Source organism: Muntiacus reevesi, chromosome 2 (assembly GCF_963930625.1).
Source record: "Muntiacus reevesi chromosome 2, mMunRee1.1, whole genome shotgun sequence".
Classification (NCBI taxonomy): Eukaryota; Metazoa; Chordata; class Mammalia; order Artiodactyla; family Cervidae; genus Muntiacus; species Muntiacus reevesi.
The window spans coordinates 172,318,228-172,336,947 of NC_089250.1; the positions used below are offsets into that span (position 1 = coordinate 172,318,228).

An 18,720-nucleotide genomic window follows, 5' to 3' on the forward strand; every position below is an offset into this window, starting at 1 on the left:
GGCCCCCCAAGGTGGATGCTGGGGAGGGCTCGCTCACACCCGTGGGCCCCCCAACGTGGATAGTTGGGGGGCTCTCTCACACCCATGGGCCCCCTGAAGTGGATATTGGGGAGCTCGCTCACGCCCATGGGCCCCCCAAGGTGGATAGTTGGGGGGCTCACTCATACCCGTGGGGCTGCTGTGGTCAGAGGCTGCAGGGGGTGCTCTGTGCAGCCTCTTAGCCCGTGGTCACTGTGTGTGTCCCCGTGCACTGGAAACCACCCTGAGGAATCGGGCGGCTTCGAGGAGGTTCCAGGCTGAGACCAGGAAGCTGTGGCCGTCAGCTGGCCCCGGGGTCCGCAGGGAGAGCCAGGCGGCAGGGGCACCCTGTCGGCTCAGGACCTGCTTCCATCCTGCTTGCCCCTTGTCAGGGAAGGTGCTTCTTGAATGAAAATCAAGTCGTTCTTAGAGACCTCTGAAGGCCCAGGAAACTCCGTATTTCTGCCCCCTTGAAAGGCATAGCCTCGTGTCTGTCTGTCCAGATCTGGGGTAAAGCCACGGTTCACCCCCGGACGCTGCTTCAGCTTTGCGGCCGGCGGTCATGCAGGCCTGTGGGTGCCCAGGGCCAACAGCCACACTAGGACCCCTCCAGCCCCAAGGGCTCGGAGCGGCCCTCCTGCCCACACGGGGGCTGGGAGCCGCCCTCGCTGCTCAGACGGCCAGGCCCCCCGCCTGCTGGCGAGCTCGCAGAGCCTCGTTCTGTCCTCGTTGCCGGCCGGCAGCGGTGTGGGGCCTGGGCTCTGGGAGCGCGTCCGGTCAGGGCTGCCAGGAGCTGAGTCTGGGCCTTCCTTCTCGGGGGGCAGGCCCCTGCCTCCCCGACACCTTCCCGACGCAGCCCTGGGGCGGAGGGTGGGTGGCTGGGCGTCCAGAGGACCCCTGCCTCCGGGGCCGAGGGTCATAGACATCCTCGCAGGGTGTTCTCAGGCGTAGCTGGTAAATAGCAATCTTGCCTCTGGAGAAATTCCTTTGTCGCTTTTCGGCTCCTTATCTCTGCTGTCCGGCCTGCACTGGGTTGTTTGTAGGATGTAATTCCTTTTTAGGTAACTCAGATACTCCTCTTTGGAGCAGGCCTAACAAGGCCTGGCTGCTGCTATTTTTAGCGGGGCCGGGCGGCTCTGCGTGTCCTGCAGACCAGAGCCGCCCTCTCTTCGCCACCTGTACAACGTCAGGACAGGGTCTGGTTTTGTTTGGCTGGGTGGTGTGTTTTTGTTTTTATTTTTAATTCCCTCAGCTCTTCCTTGCCAAAATCTCTAATTCACTCTTTTCCAAAGTATTTTTCTTGAGCCTTCCTATGAAAGAACCCGTGTATTTCTATCAGTTGCCTACGTTTCCCCCCTAGAGTTCGCAGAAGCTCCTTTTTTTGGTAAAGAATGTTGGCCCAGCGCATGTGCAGATGTGAGCAGCCACCCTGTCCCAGGTGGGCAGGGCGGGGGCCAGTTAGAGCCCACGCAGCGGAGGCCCCGACCCTGACTCTCCAGGGCCAGGAGCCCCCTGCCCGTCCAGCTCCTGCTTCTCTGAGCTCCTCCCCATCAGTCGTGGCCTGACCTTGCTGCCCACATCTTGGAGGAACTTTCCCATCCACCCTCAAGACAGCTATGCCATCCTCCTCGAAGGGCTCTCTGTCTAGGCTCCTTCCTGGAGGCAGGGGGAGGCCTGCAGCTCTGACCTCAGTGGCCCAGAGAGCTCCGGGCCGGCACTTTCACTCCTAGTCCCGGGGTCCCCCGGGTGACAGCTGGTTCTGCCCCCGCGGCATTTGTGACGGTGTTGAACGGACACGCCATCCGGTGCTTGCTGTGTGTCTGTCTTGAGCACAGTGACTGAACAAGGCAGGCACGTGAGGAAGGGGACACTCAGAGAGCCTGGGAAAACAACAACTAGGTTGTTGTTCAGCAGCAAAGTCGTGTCTACTCTTTGCGACCCCATGGACTACAGCACACCAGGCCTCCGTGTCCATCACCAGCTCCCGGAGTTTATTCAAACTCATGTCCATCAAGTCGGTGATGCCATCCCACCATCTCATCCTCTGTCGTCCCCTTCTCCTCCTGCCTTTAATCCCTCCCAGCATCAGGGTCTTTTCCAGTGAGTCAGCTCTTCCCCTTAGGGGGCCAAAGTGTTGGAGTTTCAGCTTCAGCATCAGTCCTTCCAATGAATATTCAGGACTGATTTCCTTTAGGATGGACTGGTTTGATCTCCGTGCTGTCTAAGGGACTCTCAGGAGTCTTCTCCAACACCACAATTGAAAGCATCAGTTCTTCAGTGCTCAGCTTTCTTTATGGTCCAGCTCTCACATCCATACATGACCAATGGGAAAACCATAGCTTTAACCAGACAGACCTTTGTTGGCAAAATGATGCCTTTGCTTTTTAGTACAATGTCTAGGTTTGTCATAGCTTTTCTTCCAAGGAGCAAGCGTCTTTTAATTTCATGGCTACAGTCAGTATCCATAGTGATTCTGGAGCCCACAAAAGCAAAATCTGTCACTGCTTCCACGTTCCACCTTTCTATTTACCATGAAGTGATGGGATCAGATGCCATGATCTTAGATTTTTGAGTGTTGAGTTTCAAGCCAGCTTTTTTAAACCTCCTCTTTCACCTTCTTCAAGATGTTCTTTAGTTCCTCTTCACTTTCTTCCATTAAAGTGGTGTCATCTGCATGTCTGAGGTTTTTGGTATCTCTCCCGGCAATCTTGGTTCCAGTTTGTGCTTCATCCTGCCTGGCACTTCACGTGACGTGCTCTGCACAGGTTAAATAAGCAGGGTGTCAACACACAGTCTTCTTGTTCTCCTTCCCCAGTTTTGAACTACTAAGTTGTCCCACGTCTGGTTCTAATCATTACTTCCTGACCTGCATACAGGTTTCTCAGGAAACAGGTAAGGTGGTCTGGTACTCCATCTCTTTAAGAATTTCCCACAGTTTGTTGTGATATACACAGTCAAAGCCTTTAGCGTCATCAGTGAAGCCGAAGTAGATGTTTTTCTGGAATTCCCTTGCTTTCTCCATGATCCAGTGAATGTTGGGAATTTGATCTCTGGTCCCTCTGCCTCTTCAAAACCCAGCTTGAACATCTGGAAGTTCTCAGTTCACATACTGTTAAAGCCAAGCTTGAAGGATTTTTAGTGTGACCTTACTAGTGTGTGAAATGAGTGCAATTATACAGTGGTTTGAACATTCTTTGGCATTGCCTTTCTTTGGCATTGAAATGAAAATTGACCTTTTCTAAACCTGTGGCCACAGCTGAGTTTTCCAAATTTGCTGGCATATTGAGTGCAGCACTTTCACAGCTTCATCTTTTGGGATTTTAAACAGCTCAGCTAGAATTCTATCACATCCACTAGCTTTGTTCTAGTGATGCTTCCTAAGGCCCACTTGACTTCACACTCCAGGTTGTCTGGCTCTAGATGAATAACCACACTTATCATGGTTATCCAGGTCATTAAGACCTTTCTTGTATGGTTCTTCTGTGTATTCTTGCCACCTCTTCTTAATATCTTCCGCTGCTGTTAGGTCCTTCCTGTTTCTTTCCTTTATTGTGCCTATTCTTACATGAAAAATTCACTTGATATCTCCAGTTTTCTTGAAGAAGCTGGTGTTTCCCATTGTTTTCCTCTGTTTCTTTGCTTTGATCACCGAGAAAGACTTTCTTATCTCTGCTTGCTGTTCTTTGGAACTCTGCATTCAGATGGGTATGAGTGCATCGCCTTTGCCTTTCATTTCTCTTCTTTCCTCAGCTATTTGTGAAGCGTCCTCAGACAACCGTTTTGTTTTCATGCATTTCTTTTTCTTGGGGATGGTTTTGGCCACCTCCTGTAAGTGTTACAAGCACCATCCACAGTTCTTCAGGCACCATGTCTACCACATCTAATCCCTTGAATCTATTTGTCATCTCCAGTGTATAAACATAAGGGATTTGATTTAGGTCATACCTGAATGGCCTAGTGGTTTTCCCTACTTTGTTTAATTGAAGCCTAAATTTTGCATTAAGGAGCTGATGATCTGAGCCCTAGTGAGCTCCCGGTCTTGTCTTTGCTGACCGTGTGGAGCTTCTCCATCTTTGACTGTGATCCCTGAAAGGCTGGGCAGCAGCCTATGGTTTGTTCCGTGGCCCAGCGACGGCCCTTCCTGCCGAGTGGGCCACGGGAGAGGGTACGCCCCGCGGCCGTGTCCTGGGCTGTCCTGGGCTGCCTGTCAGGGCGGTGTCCGCACGCGCGTGTGTGCGTTCCCTGGCCGTGCACACGTGTGCGTCTTCTTTCCGAGCCCTCTGTGGTCGTCCTCTGAAGCCCCTGCCGCTCACTGAGGCACCTCCCGGCCCCTGGGGCTCAGGCACCAGCGTGGCCTTGTTTCGCGGAGCCCTCTGTGGTGGACGCTCTGTTCTGTGCTGTCCGCAGGGGTCACTGTCCGTGGCCGTCACTGTCCGTGGCCGTCACTGTCCGCGGGGCTCACTGTCCGTGGCCGTCACTGTCCGCGGGGCTCACTGTCCGTGGCTGTCACTGTCCACGGGGCTCACTGTCCGCGGGTCTCACTGTCTGCGGGGGTCAGTGTCCGCGGCCGCCACTGTCCGCGGGGGTCACTGTCCGCGGCCGCCACTGTCCGCGGGGGTCACTGTCCGCAGGGGCCACTGTCCGCGGGGGTCACTGTCCACGGCCATCACTGTCCGTGGGGGTCACTGTCCACAGCCGCCACTGTCTGCGGCAGTCAGGCAGCCCTACCGTTCAGTGCGGTCCAGACCGTGAGCATTCAGTGTGACCATCGACACGGTAGGTTTGGGACCTGCCATTGTATTGTCTGTTTTATGTTTACACCTTCTGGTTTGTTTCCCTTTATTTCCCCATTTCTGCTTTCTTTTGGATTGTTTCTCTTTTTCTTTCGCATTCCGTTTGAAGTTGTTTACTGGCGCCTTGCCTTTCATGAAGTGTCTTCCTGGCCTCTGTGGGTTTTGAGTCCGCCTGCCTCTGGTTGACACCCTGCTCCTTCCTGTGCCGCCTGGACACGCTGGGACTGCGCAGGTTTCCGAGCAGCATGTGCTGTCCATCCGCCTACACTGGGGACTCCAGCCGGCGGGTTACAGTGGCTGTAAACTGTGACTTACAATTGCCACTTCAAATCAAGGGTTAGCACCCCATCCCCGCTCCCCACCCTAGCTGGTCCGACTTGCCGCCTGGCTTGGGGTCAGGTTCCCAGGGGCGGCCTCCACATCTTCCCAGGGGTGTTGCCCCGAGGCTGCTGGCTGCCGGGCCTGAGTCTGCCCTGGGTCCCGGTCAGCGTCTGCCCAGCCTGTTCTAGTGGAGTTCCGCACAGGTTCACAGGGACAGAGCCCACCCAAGTTTACTCATGAAGATGCCCTCTCTGGCTTTGACGTTTAAAGGACGGTTGACTGAGCTGTGTGATTCTTGGCTCATGCATGCTTGGTCGCACTGAGGATTTTTATAAAAGGTGGTTCTGCCACTGCTCCACCTGCACGGCGGTTCTGGTGTGGGTGTCGGTGGTTCTGGTGGGGGTCTCTGACTGGTGGGGGTCTCTGGCTCTGGTGTGGATCTCTGGTTCGGTTTCCTGGGGGCCTGGAGGACTGTGTGTTTCGCTGGGATGTGTCTGGGAGTCCGTTGCTCTGGGGTGATGGTGTCTCGGGTGCTCAGATGCCCCTCAGTGTGAGTTCAGCTCCCCCTGCCTTGGGAGGCTTCCCTGGGCCCCGAGTTCCCTGCCTCGCCCTCTCCCCGGGGAGGGCAGCTCCCCGGGGTGCAGGGGCTCCCCCCTGCCCTCTTGCTGACGCTCTCTTCACTTTCTGGGTTTTTCCGGCCTGTGTGGCCCCTGCTGAACTTTCCTCGAAGTCGGTTCTCCCTCAGGCGCTCTGTAACGTGCCCTTCTTTCCTGTGACGATTTTGTCCTTTTCCCTATTTCTGTCCTGAGGTTGATCCTGTCTCTCTTTCGAGTCCGTTTCTAATTTCGTTCTGTTTCCAAGCGTTTCTCCTCCCCTCGGCGCCTGTCTGGATGTTTAGCTCTGTCTGCAGGGGGCTCGCAGCTCTGGGCTGCTCTGTGCCTCTGTCGAGGGCGGGCCTCTTCCTGGGGGTGCGCTTTCCTGCGGGCCGCAGCCCTGCGGAGACCTGCCCTTCCTCTGCCCGCCGCATTCCTGGCCTCACAGCACCCTCTTCTGTCCGTCTGGCAAAGTCCGGCAGAGCTGTGCTGCCTGCTGTGGGCAACGGGGTGCCTGCCCTCCGTCTCAGAGCGCCCGCCTGCCCCTGCTCCCCCACTCACATTCCCGCTGCAGTCCGTCCGCCCTCCCTGCGGCCCTGCTCTGCAGAAGCGGGGCTTCCTGGCGCCCTGCAGCCGGTCCGCGGACCTGCCGGGCCAAACGTCTCCTGCTGTCTGCAGCCGCCTCGGGCCGTCCCTGCCCAGGGCTGGGTGTGACTGAGCTGTGTGAGCTGGTCGCCTGGCTGCCCGTTAGACCCAGAAGCTGTGAGCCCGGTGACCTGTCCCCCGCCCCCTCACCCTTTCTACTCTGTGCCTCCGAGTCTGGCTGCTGCGATTCCACCTGGGTTGAAAGTTGGTTTGGGTTTTCACGCGGGGGTCTCTCTGCACCCGCCTCCCGTCTCAGCCGGAAGCCCTGGGTTCCCGTGTGGCCGTGCGCCGTCTGGTCCCGGCGCCTCGCCTCCATTTCTTGGCTTGACGTTTCCCTGAGGGGGGCTCGCCCTCCCGTTTCCCCAGAGACGCAGGAGGGAAGGAAGGCTTCGTTCATTTCATCCACCGGTTTTCAGAGGGGTGTCCTGACTCCACGCTGACTGGCATGGGGGGGTTTAGCATCATCATGAGCTCATGGATGTAAGAGTGTGTATGTGTGGCCTGTCCTGGGTGGAGGGGGAGTGCTGGTTAAACTCCGATGTAGCGTCAGGCTCCTCTCCCACTTCCTGCAGGGCCCCCCAAACCCCCCAAACCCCCCATCCCGATGCTCCTTGCGGGGGCCAAGCTCCTCTGAACCTGCTCCCTCCCCTAAGCCCTGTTCCCGGCTGTGCGTTCGTCCCTGGGCTGCCCAGGGAGAGCCTCCGTGGACCCCGTGTGGCCTCTGGCATGGGGGGCGCGTGGTCTGCAGTCTGCGGAGAGGGGCGCAGGGGCCGCTTTCCCGGCGCGTGGGGCCCTTCCTGCAGGCGTCTGTCACGTTCCTCCCCAGACGCTTCATGATGAGCACCCGTCATTTCAGCACCTTTGTTCTCACGCGAGACGTGCCTTTGTCTCCTCCCATCCAGTCCCGCGTGAGCTCGTCCCGGCACCTCATCGTGGCTTTTGAAGCGTCCTCTCCTGTCCTCCATGTGGAGGGGCCTCCCCACCGGGCCCTGCGGCGGGTGGGCTGGGTCTGCAGGCCACCGGGGGCTCCCCGACGTGTGGGGGGACGTGGGTGGGCTATTTTTGGATCCTTCATTTTTTCGAGACTTGTGGGATCAGAGTCAAGTGTTTGAGGAGTTTGATGTGACGTGAAGAGTGAATTCTGTGCCTTAAAAGGCCGCTTTAGTTCAGACCATGACAGAGTGAGTGGTCTCGTGAGGAAGACGCGTGTGGGTGTGAAGGCGGCAGCAAGGCCCTGCCCAGAGGGACCCGCCCGGCCTGAGGCGGCTGCTTGGGGCGTCAGGTCCTGGCCTCCCTGAGTCACCGGCGGGGTGTCCCTGGAAAGCCGCTCCGCTCGGCCCTCGCTGGGGACTTGGGCATGGTCCCTGCCACACTCTGGGGACCCACAGCCTCTGCACACGGCGTGGCGGTGTGACCAGCAGGAGCCCACACGAGTCCCCTGCCCGTCTCCGGGATGCCTTCTGCCCTTCCCGCCCCCGGACTGGAGCTGGGCCTGAGCTGCTGGACAAGGGGGACTGGGCCCAGAGGACGCAGCCCTGAGCAGGGTCGTGAGCCGCCAGCTTCCTCGGACGACCTGCGCCTGTCCGCGCCCCTCCCGGCCTATGTTGCTCCCGGCATCCCGGGAGGAGCCGCCCGGGTGGAGCCCTGGGCCCCTCGCGAAGGTCTGGCTTTGTGTGTTGTCCCGGGTCCCAGACGCGCGGGGACAGCCGCACACATCACGCCGCCTGTGGTGTCGCTTGTTCCCGGGCCGAGGCCAGGCCGCCCGGAGCCGCTTCTGACCGGGGCCCCTGGTGCCCTTTGCAGCCTGCAGCCTGCCCTGGTTGTGGAGGTGATCTGCTGCCCGATTGCCTGGGCCCTGCCCGGCTGTGCGGTGTTGGGTGAGGCGCCCGCTGGGAGGCCTGAGCCCTGAGGCTGGAGTCCAGGAACGGGGGTCTGGGCCAGTGTTGAGGGGGCAGTGAAAGCGCGCTGGTGAGCATCTTGTACCCTGCTCAGGCGGAGTGCAGGGGCGAGCCGGGTGTCACTGCGTGCCCTTCCCTGAGGGCACGGCCGGGTCCAGGCACCCTCCCTGAAGCTGGACGTGCCGCCCGCCATCTTGGGTCAGGGGCGGCTGCCGCTGAGCGAGGCTCCCTCCTGCCCGCCTGGCGCTCTGCGCTCCGCTCCAGGGCCTGGTCCACGTCTCTCTGGTCAGCTGGCTGAGCCCCAGATGCAGCCCCTTCCCATCGGGCACCTCACTGCCCTTGTGCCCAGAGGAGCCGTGTCTCAGCCACCCACGGCTCACTGACCTCTGGGCAGGACACGGTGGCTGAGGCCGGGTGCAGGCGGCGTGGGAAGCGACACTGTGGCCCTGCGCGTGGGTCGCCCGCCTCTGGGATGGTGGGCGGGGGAAGCCAGGGTGGGCTCTGCAGGGCCGGCCGTGTCACCGCGCCAAGGGAGGCGCAGAGCGGAGGACGGGTGGGGCGCGGGTGTGGACGGCCGGGGCCCCGCTGCGGCTCCAGCGCCGCCCTCGCTGTCCGTGCCGGCCACCCTGCCCTGGCCATCTCCTGGGGGCCTCACCCTGGCGACCACCCCTGCTGTGAACGTCCTGGCACCGCTGCCCGCGCCCCCAGCTGTGGGCGCCCCGGGGTGTGGGGCCGCGGCCTCCGGGTCCCCTCGTAAGCCGTGTGGGTCCACACCTGCCCGGGTGACCCGAGGGTCGCTCCCGATGCCCAGCCTGTTTCAGGGCCCAGGGGAGACGCGGGTCCGGGCCGTTGCCCGTGTCAGGACCCCATGTAGGGAGGGCTGCAGGGCGTCCGGCCGCTGGATGGCTCTGCCTCTCAGGACGGCTCCCCTCAGGACAGCTCTCTCTCCCTCAGGACGACTCTCTCCCCCTCAGGACGGCTCTCTCCCCCTCAGGACAGCTCTCTCCCTCAGGACGGCTCTCTCAGGACGGCTCTATCCCCCTCAGGACGGGTCTCTCTCCCTCAGGACGGGTCTCTCCCCCTCAGGACGGCTCTCTCCCTCAGGACAGCTCCCCCTCAGGACGGCTCCCCCTTAGGACAGCTCTCTCAGGATGGCTCTCCCCCTCAGGACGGCTCTCTCTCCCTCAGGATGGCTCTCTCTCCCTCAGGACTGTTCTCTCCCTCAGGATGGCTCTCTCTCCCTCAGGACTGTTCTCTCCCTCCGGACGGCTCTCTCCCCTTCAGGACAGCTCCTCCTCAGGACGGCTCTCCCCTCAGGACGACTCTTTCCCCCTCAGGACGGCTCTCTCCCCCTCAGGATGGCTCTCTCCCTCTCAGGATGGCTCCCCCTCAGGACTGTTCTTCTCCCCCTCAGGACAGCTCTCCCCCTCAGGATGGCTCTCTCAGGACGGCTTTCCCCCTCAGGACGACTCTCTCCCCTTCAGGACGGCTCTCTCCCCTTCAGGACAGCTCCTCCTCAGGACGGCTCTCCCCTCAGGACGACTCTCTCCCCCTCAGGACGGCTCTCTCCCCCTCAGGACGGCTCTCTCCCCCTCAGGATGGCTCCCCCTCAGGACTGTTCTTCTCCCCCTCAGGACAGCTCTCCCCCTCAGGACGGCTCTCTCAGGACGGCTTTCTCAGGACGGCTTTCCCCCTCAGGACAGCTCTCTCCCCCTCAGGACTGTTCTCTCCCTCAGGACTGGCTCTCTCCCCCTCAGGACGGCTCCCCCCCCCCCCGCCCCAGGACGGCTCTCTCCCTCAGGACGGCTCTCTCCCCCTCAGGACGGCTCTCTTCTCCTCAGGATGGTACCCCCTGAGGTCGGCTCTCCCTCAGGACGGCTCTCTCTCCCTCAGGACGGCTCTCTCCCCCTCAGGACGGCTCTCTCAGGATGGCTCTCCCCCTCAGGACGGCTCTCTCTCCCTCAGGATGGCTCTCTCTCCCTCAGGACTGTTCTCTCCCTCAGGATGGCTCTCTCTCCCTCAGGACTGTTCTCTCCCTCCGGACGGCTCTCTCCCCTTCAGGACAGCTCCTCCTCAGGACGGCTCTCCCCTCAGGACGACTCTTTCCCCCTCAGGACGGCTCTCTCCCCCTCAGGATGGCTCTCTCCCTCTCAGGATGGCTCCCCCTCAGGACTGTTCTTATCCCCCTCAGGACAGCTCTCCCCCTCAGGATGGCTCTCTCAGGACGGCTTTCCCCCTCAGGACGACTCTCTCCCCCTCAGGACGGCTCTCTCCCCTTCAGGACAGCTCCTCCTCAGGACGGCTCTCCCCTCAGGACGACTCTCTCCCCCTCAGGACGGCTCTCTCCCCCTCAGGACGGCTCTCTCAGGATGGCTCTCCCCCTCAGGACGGCTCTCTCTCCCTCAGGATGGCTCTCTCTCCCTCAGGACTGTTCTCTCCCTCCGGACGGCTCTCTCCCCTTCAGGACAGCTCCTCCTCAGGACGGCTGTCCCCTCAGGACGACTCTTTCCCCCTCAGGACGGCTCTCTCCCCCTCAGGACGACTCTCTCCCCTTCAGGACAGCTCCTCCTCAGGACGGCTCTCCCCTCAGGACGACTCTTTCCCCCTCAGGACGGCTCTCTCCCCCTCAGGATGGCTCTCTCCCTCTCAGGATGGCTCCCCCTCAGGACTGTTCTTATCCCCCTCAGGACAGCTCTCCCCCTCAGGATGGCTCTCTCAGGACGGCTTTCCCCCTCAGGACGACTCTCTCCCCCTCAGGACGGCTCTCTCCCCTTCAGGACAGCTCCTCCTCAGGACGGCTCTCCCCTCAGGACGACTCTCTCCCCCTCAGGACGGCTCTCTCCCCCTCAGGACGGCTCTCTCAGGATGGCTCTCCCCCTCAGGACGGCTCTCTCAGGACGGCTTTCTCAGGACGGCTTTCCCCCTCAGGACAGCTCTCTCCCCCTCAGGACTGTTCTCTCCCTCAGGACTGGCTCTCTCCCCCTCAGGACGGCTCCCCCCCCCCCCGCCCCAGGACGGCTCTCTCCCTCAGGACGGCTCTCTCCCCCTCAGGACGGCTCTCTTCTCCTCAGGATGGTACCCCCTGAGGTCGGCTCTCCCTCAGGACGGCTCTCTCTCCCTCAGGACGGCTCTCTCCCCCTCAGGACGGCTCTCTCAGGATGGCTCTCCCCCTCAGGACGGCTCTCTCTCCCTCAGGATGGCTCTCTCTCCCTCAGGACTGTTCTCTCCCTCAGGATGGCTCTCTCTCCCTCAGGACTGTTCTCTCCCTCCGGACGGCTCTCTCCCCTTCAGGACAGCTCCTCCTCAGGACGGCTCTCCCCTCAGGACGACTCTTTCCCCCTCAGGACGGCTCTCTCCCCCTCAGGATGGCTCTCTCCCTCTCAGGATGGCTCCCCCTCAGGACTGTTCTTATCCCCCTCAGGACAGCTCTCCCCCTCAGGATGGCTCTCTCAGGACGGCTTTCCCCCTCAGGACGACTCTCTCCCCCTCAGGACGGCTCTCTCCCCTTCAGGACAGCTCCTCCTCAGGACGGCTCTCCCCTCAGGACGACTCTCTCCCCCTCAGGACGGCTCTCTCCCCCTCAGGACGGCTCTCTCAGGATGGCTCTCCCCCTCAGGACGGCTCTCTCTCCCTCAGGATGGCTCTCTCTCCCTCAGGACTGTTCTCTCCCTCCGGACGGCTCTCTCCCCTTCAGGACAGCTCCTCCTCAGGACGGCTGTCCCCTCAGGACGACTCTTTCCCCCTCAGGACGGCTCTCTCCCCCTCAGGACGACTCTCTCCCCTTCAGGACAGCTCCTCCTCAGGACGGCTCTCCCCTCAGGACGACTCTTTCCCCCTCAGGACGGCTCTCTCCCCCTCAGGATGGCTCTCTCCCTCTCAGGATGGCTCCCCCTCAGGACTGTTCTTATCCCCCTCAGGACAGCTCTCCCCCTCAGGATGGCTCTCTCAGGACGGCTTTCCCCCTCAGGACGACTCTCTCCCCCTCAGGACGGCTCTCTCCCCTTCAGGACAGCTCCTCCTCAGGACGGCTCTCCCCTCAGGACGACTCTCTCCCCCTCAGGACGGCTCTCTCCCCCTCAGGACGGCTCTCTCAGGATGGCTCTCCCCCTCAGGACGGCTCTCTCTCCCTCAGGATGGCTCTCTCTCCCTCAGGACTGTTCTCTCCCTCCGGACGGCTCTCTCCCCTTCAGGACAGCTCCTCCTCAGGACGGCTGTCCCCTCAGGACGGCTTTCCCCCTCAGGACGACTCTCTCCCCCTCAGGACGACTCTCTCCCCTTCAGGACAGCTCCTCCTCAGGACGGCTCTCCCCTCAGGACGACTCTTTCCCCCTCAGGACGGCTCTCTCCCCTTCAGGATGGCTCTCTCCCCCTCAGGATGGCTCCCCCTCAGGACTGTTCTTCTCCCCCTCAGGACAGCTCTCCCCCTCAGGATGGCTCTCTCAGGACGGCTTTCCCCCTCAGGACGACTCTCTCCCCCTCAGGACGGCTCTCTCCCCTTCAGGACAGCTCCTCCTCAGGACGGCTCTCCCCTCAGGACGACTCTCTCCCCCTCAGGACGACTCTTTCCCCCTCAGGACGGCTCTCTCCCCCTCAGGATGGCTCCCCCTCAGGACTGTTCTTCTCCCCCTCAGGACAGCTCTCCCCCTCAGGACGGCTCTCTCAGGACGGCTTTCTCAGGACGGCTTTCCCCCTCAGGACAGCTCTCTCCCCCTCAGGACGGCTCTCTCCCCCTCAGGACTGTTCTCTCCCTCAGGACTGGCTCTCTCCCCCTCAGGACGGCCCCCCCCCCCCCAGGACGGCTCCCCCCCAGGACGGCTCTCTCCCTCAGGACGGCTCTCTCCCCCTCAGGACGGCTCCCCCCTCCCCAGGATGGCTCCCCCCCAGGACGGCTCTCTCCCTCAGGACGGCTCTCTCCCCCTCAGGACGGCTCCCCCCCAGGACGGCTCTCTCCCCCTCAGGATGGTACCCCCTGAGGTCGGCTCTCCCTCAGGACGGCTCTCTCCCCCGCAGGATGGCTCCCCCTGAGGTCGGCTCCCCCTCAGGACCGCCCTCTCATGCTCCCCGCAGAGCCGCCAGGCTGCATGGCCGCAGCTCCAAGGAGAACTCCGTGGTCAAGTTCAAGTGACAGGAGGGAGGCCCGGCTGGGTGCCGCCTTGGGGCCAGTCTGGCTGGAGCCCGGGGGGACCCTGGTGACCAGGGAGACGCTGTGGGCCTGGCCTCAGGGGCTGGGGGGCGAGCTGCGCCCGGAGGAGTGGGCCCGCCGGCTCTGCCAGTCCCGCTGCACCCAGTCCCGCTGACCGCTGACCGCCGCAGCCGCGCCCACCTCCCCAGGGGGTGGGCTGGGGCTCGAGGGCGAGTCGGGCAGCCGGGTGTGATTCAGCGCCTGCCCTTGCGGCCAGCTCTGCTCCTCCTGTGCGTGCCCGTCGCTCAGTCGTGTCTGACTGTCTGTGACCCCATGGACTGTAGCCCGCCAGGCTCCTGCGTCCATGGATTCTCCAGGCAAGAACACTGGGGTGGGTCGCCATTCGCTTCTCCAGGGCGTCTGCCCAACCCAGGGATTGAACCCAGGTCTCCCGAGTTGCAGGCGGATTCTTCACTGTCTGAGCCACCGGGGAAGCCCTGCTCCCTCCTAGATGGTGGGACACATGCACACGTGTGTGCACAGCGCCGACACACGCATACGACACGCGTGCACTCGCATCCCCGCGGGGCCACGGCAGCGTCAGGACGGCTGTCCTCCTGGCCCTGCCCCCTGCTCTGTGGCCGACGCGGGACCTCCAGTCGGGGTGGGGGAGATGCCAGCATTCCTGAGAGATGGGGAGCTCCCTGGGGGCCACGCCCTGGGGTCAGGGGCTGCCCTGACGCCTGCCTCTCTTCCACAGGTCGTCCATGCTCACAGGCCACACTTCCTGGCCCTGCACTGCCAGGAGTTCGGAGGGAAGAACTATGAAGCGTCCATGTCACACGTGGACAAATTCGTCAAGTAAGTCTGGCGGCAGCTGCCTGGCCTCCACCTCCTCCTGGGGCGGGGTGGGTGTGGCTGGGGGCGAGGGGCACGCCCCACTGAGGGCCAGGCCCGGGTTGGGGTGCCTTGCCCAAGAGGGGGCGTGACCCGGGTGTCACGGTGGGTCACCCGGGTAGCGACGGGGTGGCTGCACCCCCGGGGGTTCCAGGCAGTGGCACCTCTGGGCTCAGAAATGTCAGCCCCAGGTCCAGGCTGAGATTCCGTCCTGTGGCCTGACGGCTGTGTGGCTGCTGCTGCTGAGGACAGGTGGACGGATGGGCCGGGTGTCCACTCAGAAGCTCACAGCTCGCTGGTCGCAGTGGGGCGGGCACAGAGCGCCGCTGTCCGTGGGAGGCGTGCCTTGTGGCTCTGTGGGGGTCAGGCCTACCCAGAGCCGCGTGGTGCCGCCTGGGAACAGGGACGCGGACCTGGGAGCTGGACGCGGGGGTGGGCAGGAGCGGGCCGGACGGCAGGTGCCCTGTCTGCTGTGCGTGACCTGGACTCCAGGCGCTGTGGCGGCTCCCGCTGGTGGAGGGGGAGGTGACGCCTCCGAGGCAGCTGTGGGCGGTGTCCAACCTGGGGTCCAGCCTGGCCCCAGCCCGAGGCCGAGCCCAGCAGCCGTCACCGGCCTCAGTCCCCTGTGGGTGGACACAAGTCATCCATGTTTTCAGCTGTCACATTGTGGCTTATTTGTTAAAAGACAGATGTTTAAAAACTTCCAAGTTTTCCCCAGATAACCTATAACTTAAAGCAATTTCAATCAAAATGTTTCCTTAGCGCCGAAACTAATACTAGAGTCAGCGTAGAGGAGCAGAGGGCCAGGGCTCGCCCCAGTAGTCCGGCAGCAGAGTGAGGCGGCGTCCTTGCTGCCCGGCCCCGAGCCCCCCGTGTGTGGGGACGGGGTGACACCTGGTGGGCTGTGCAGGGCCCCCGCGTCGCCCCCGGGTGTGGCCAGCGGCAGCTGGGTCGGGAGGGCACTGGGGGCCCTGGGCTAGGAAGCCATGAGCTGGTCCCCCCGCCTGTCCTGTCCCCCTCCCCGGGCTGAGTTCCAGTTGTGCCAGAGCCGGGGCAGGAGGCCTCAGGGTGGCCCGTCCGATGGCCCGAGGGTGACGTGCAGGAGAGCATCCCGGCAGAGGCTCCTTCAGAAGGTGTGCAGGTCCAGCAGAGGGAAGACGGACACGTTGGACTGTGGTGACGTTGAAGTCTTCATCCAGAGACACGATAAACAAGTCACAGTTTAGCCACACTTGGGAAAAGATATCTGCAATGTACTTGACTGACAAAAATTGCCAGTATTTACATACCTGAAGAACTCTAGTCAGTCAACGAGAAGAGGACACTTTTGGGGATGCCGGGCGTTTCAGAGATGAGCAGACGTGGCTGCAGGGTCTCACCTCCGTGCCCACGCCAGCACACGCTCCTGTCCCCTGCCATCGTCCTCCTGCTGTTAGAGGCGCTTTATTCCTGCCCAAGTTGTGCGCAACACAGCCGTTTTTGCTCTGAAGCAGTTGGCTACCTTTCTCAGAGGTTAAAAAGTGCAGGAACGTGTTCCCTGTGTGGCCACCTGCCGCCCCCGGGGCCCGGCCTTGTCAGCTTTCTCGCCACACCATCTTCCTCCGGCCTGAGAACGTTAACGTTTATCTCAACGCAAGTTGCTGCTGATCAATTATCTCAGCTTTTGTTTGTCTGAAGAAAGTCTTTGTCTTCGTCTTTGAAAGATGTTTCTGTTGTAAACAGAATTCTAGCTTGTCCATTTTCCCCTTCAGTACTTTAAGGATATTGTTCCATTGTCCTCTGTGCGGCCTTGTTCCTGAGCAGAATTGGCTGTTGTTCTGGTCTTCATCTTCTGTATATACTGTGTCTTTTTCCCCCTGACTCGAAGTTTGTCTTTCTAGCTCATGTGTAGCAACTTGATTGTTTTGCTTTAGTTTGATTTTCTTTGTGTTTCTTTTGTTTGGAGTTCTTTGAGCTTTTCCAACCTGTAGGTTCATAATTTTACTGAAATTTCAGGAAAGCGTTTGGTTGTTGCTTCCTTTCTCTTTGTTCTCAGACTCCCACTTCTGATGCTAGACCGTCACACAGTTTAGCTCTTTCAGATTTTTTCAGTTCATATTTTTCTTCTTTGCTTCAGTTTGAATAGTCCTGTCTTTTAGTCACTAACCTATCCTTTTTTTTTACATTTTAATCTGCTCTGAGGTCCATCCAGTGGATTTACTTCTGGTACTGTAATTTTAGCTCTAGAAGTACCATTTGCGTGCATATTTTCCTTACTACTCTGTCCACGTTTCCCTTTAAATCTTTGGTTATTTTTATAGTAGCTCTTTCAAGTCTCTTTTCGGTGAATTGCATCGCTTTTGTCCTTTCAGGGTCTGTTTCTGTTGACTTTCTTGTGGGGCACGGGTCCTGTTTGCCGCTTCTCGGCACGGTGTCGTGCCCACACCCTGCCTCTGCCCGCGGGCACACTGGGGCTTGTCCGGCAGGCAGCCGGGGCTCGGGCACTAGTTTGGCCCGCTCAAGGCTCATCCTCCCAGCCCTCCTCCCCGCTCCTTCCTACCTGCTGGCCTTCACCTCTCAGAGCTGGAGCCCTCTACTCCCCGCCCCGGGTGGAAGGCTAGTGGGGCACTCGTGTCCCCTCCCCTTGCCGGGCGGTGTTGGGGCTCAGCCCTCAGGGGGTCAGGCACCCCCATCTGTCCAGAGCCATCGCAGACCCCGGGGGTGCGTGGCGGCTGCACTCCAGCCACGTCTTAGAGATGGGCCTTCCCCACTTCCTTCCCCGCTCCCCCGCGCCCCATGGTTTCCAGGTGGCCATTCCTGCCCCCGTAAGCGCTCCTATGGGACCAGGAGCTGCCTGCGTGACGTGTGTAAAGACGTCCCTCTTCCTTCCAGGGAGCTGCTCTCCAGCGACGCGATGAAGGAGTACAATCGGGCGCGGGTCTACCTGGACGAGAACTACAAGTCCCAGGAGCACTTCACGGTGAGCATGCTCCTCCTCAGCGCGAGGGCCCGTGGGCCCTGCCGTCCCCTACACGGCGGGCTGCCCTGCCCCGGACCTGGGCCGTGCGTGAGTTCCACGTGACGGCGGGGGGACCACGGACAGCAGCCCCCGCTGGCGTGACGGCCAGGGGTGTGCTGGGTGCGGGGATGGGTGGGCAGCTCTGGGTGGCTGTCACCGCCCTGAGGGTCCCCGTCTTGTGAAGAGTGGCGTCAATCAGCTCGTCGGTGGACGGGGCCTTGGTTCTCGGGCACAGAGGCCGTGGCCGCAGGAAGGCCGGGAGTGCCCGCCGCCCGTCCACCTGTCTGTCTCACAGCCTTTGGAGGTCTCCGTAGTTCCTGGAAACGCCAGTTCCCAAGCTCTCTGCTCTGCTCAGAGGCACCTGTCATGCCCTGCTGATGCAATAGCTGCCCTCCTCCTCCAGCCTGGTGCTTGGCGGGGTGAGGAATGGTTCACGGTGCAGGCGCCTGGGGGCCTCATCCCTGGAGGTTTATCTCAAAGAGGGCTTTCTCCATTTGCAATGGAAGACAGGAACCTGAGCAGAGCATCCCCGTCACTCAGCGGCTTCCCTGGAGGAAGGACTGTTGTGCAGACAGTCGTGTGTAAGGAAGGTTATCAAAAATTATTTGCCAGTGAAAACTGGAAGTTATTCTAAGTACGCAGAATTAGACATTTTCACACTGTGGGCGAGCCGCCTGGGAATAATCTGCAGCCGCTGCAGGTGACGCACACGGAGGACCCTGCCATCTTTGGGCGTTGAGGCCTCGCCCCTCCTGCTCTTCTGGACCAGGGACCACCGGAGTCTCGGCCCCTCACACCCGCGGCGTCTCTATCAGAGCCGCCAGCCCTTCCCTCTCCTGTCGAGTACGCCGATGGCCACAGGGCCGTCCTGCTCGGTTTCAGCCCGGGAAGGCACTCGGGGTGGCGCCTTCTTGGGCAAGCCTGACCCCACACTGGATGCCAGCTCGGACGTGGGGACAGCCCGGGTCTGAGGTCCCCGAGGCTCTGTCTCCCAGGGTCCGCAGGACTCGACAGGGTCTGGAGATGAGGCTGGAGGCCAGACCTGCCCGAGGTGCGTGGGGGCCCCGCTCCCTGCCTCCCTCACCCTGTGGGTCGTGGCCTACTCCTGCCCAGCGCTGCTGCCTGCAGACGCCGTCCTGCGTGGCTGCGTCTCCCAGGCGAGAATGCCCGCAGAGCTCCACACCCCAGGTCCGGACCTCGCTCCAGACGCTCTGCATCAGGGGAGGCGTGCATTTGTCAGCATCTCCCCCGATACAGGAACGACCTGAGATGAAGGCCTGCCTGGCCCCGGCCCTGCGTGCCTGTCCGCTGCCCCCTCGGGGCTGTGCCTGGAGCCACCTTTGCCAGACCGTCTGGCCATCCTGGCGGAGGGACCTCTGCGCCCCTGCGGTTCTGGGCAGAACTCGGCAGCCATGTGGCCACCCCCTCGCCCCAG

The 18,720-nt window shown here is 61.4% G+C and overlaps 1 protein-coding gene across 2 annotated transcripts in view; it reads left to right on the top strand.

Moving 5' to 3' along the window:
* Positions 1 to 18,720, top strand: part of INPP5A (inositol polyphosphate-5-phosphatase A) — a 152,423-nt gene that overhangs the window by 61,095 nt on the left and 72,608 nt on the right. For both annotated transcript variants that reach the window (XM_065923591.1, XM_065923590.1), the window contains exons 3-4: positions 14,151 to 14,251; positions 17,159 to 17,246. In XM_065923591.1, the coding sequence (XP_065779663.1) occupies positions 14,151 to 14,251; positions 17,159 to 17,246 (189 nt within the window). The remainder of the gene's footprint in view (positions 1 to 14,150; positions 14,252 to 17,158; positions 17,247 to 18,720) is intronic.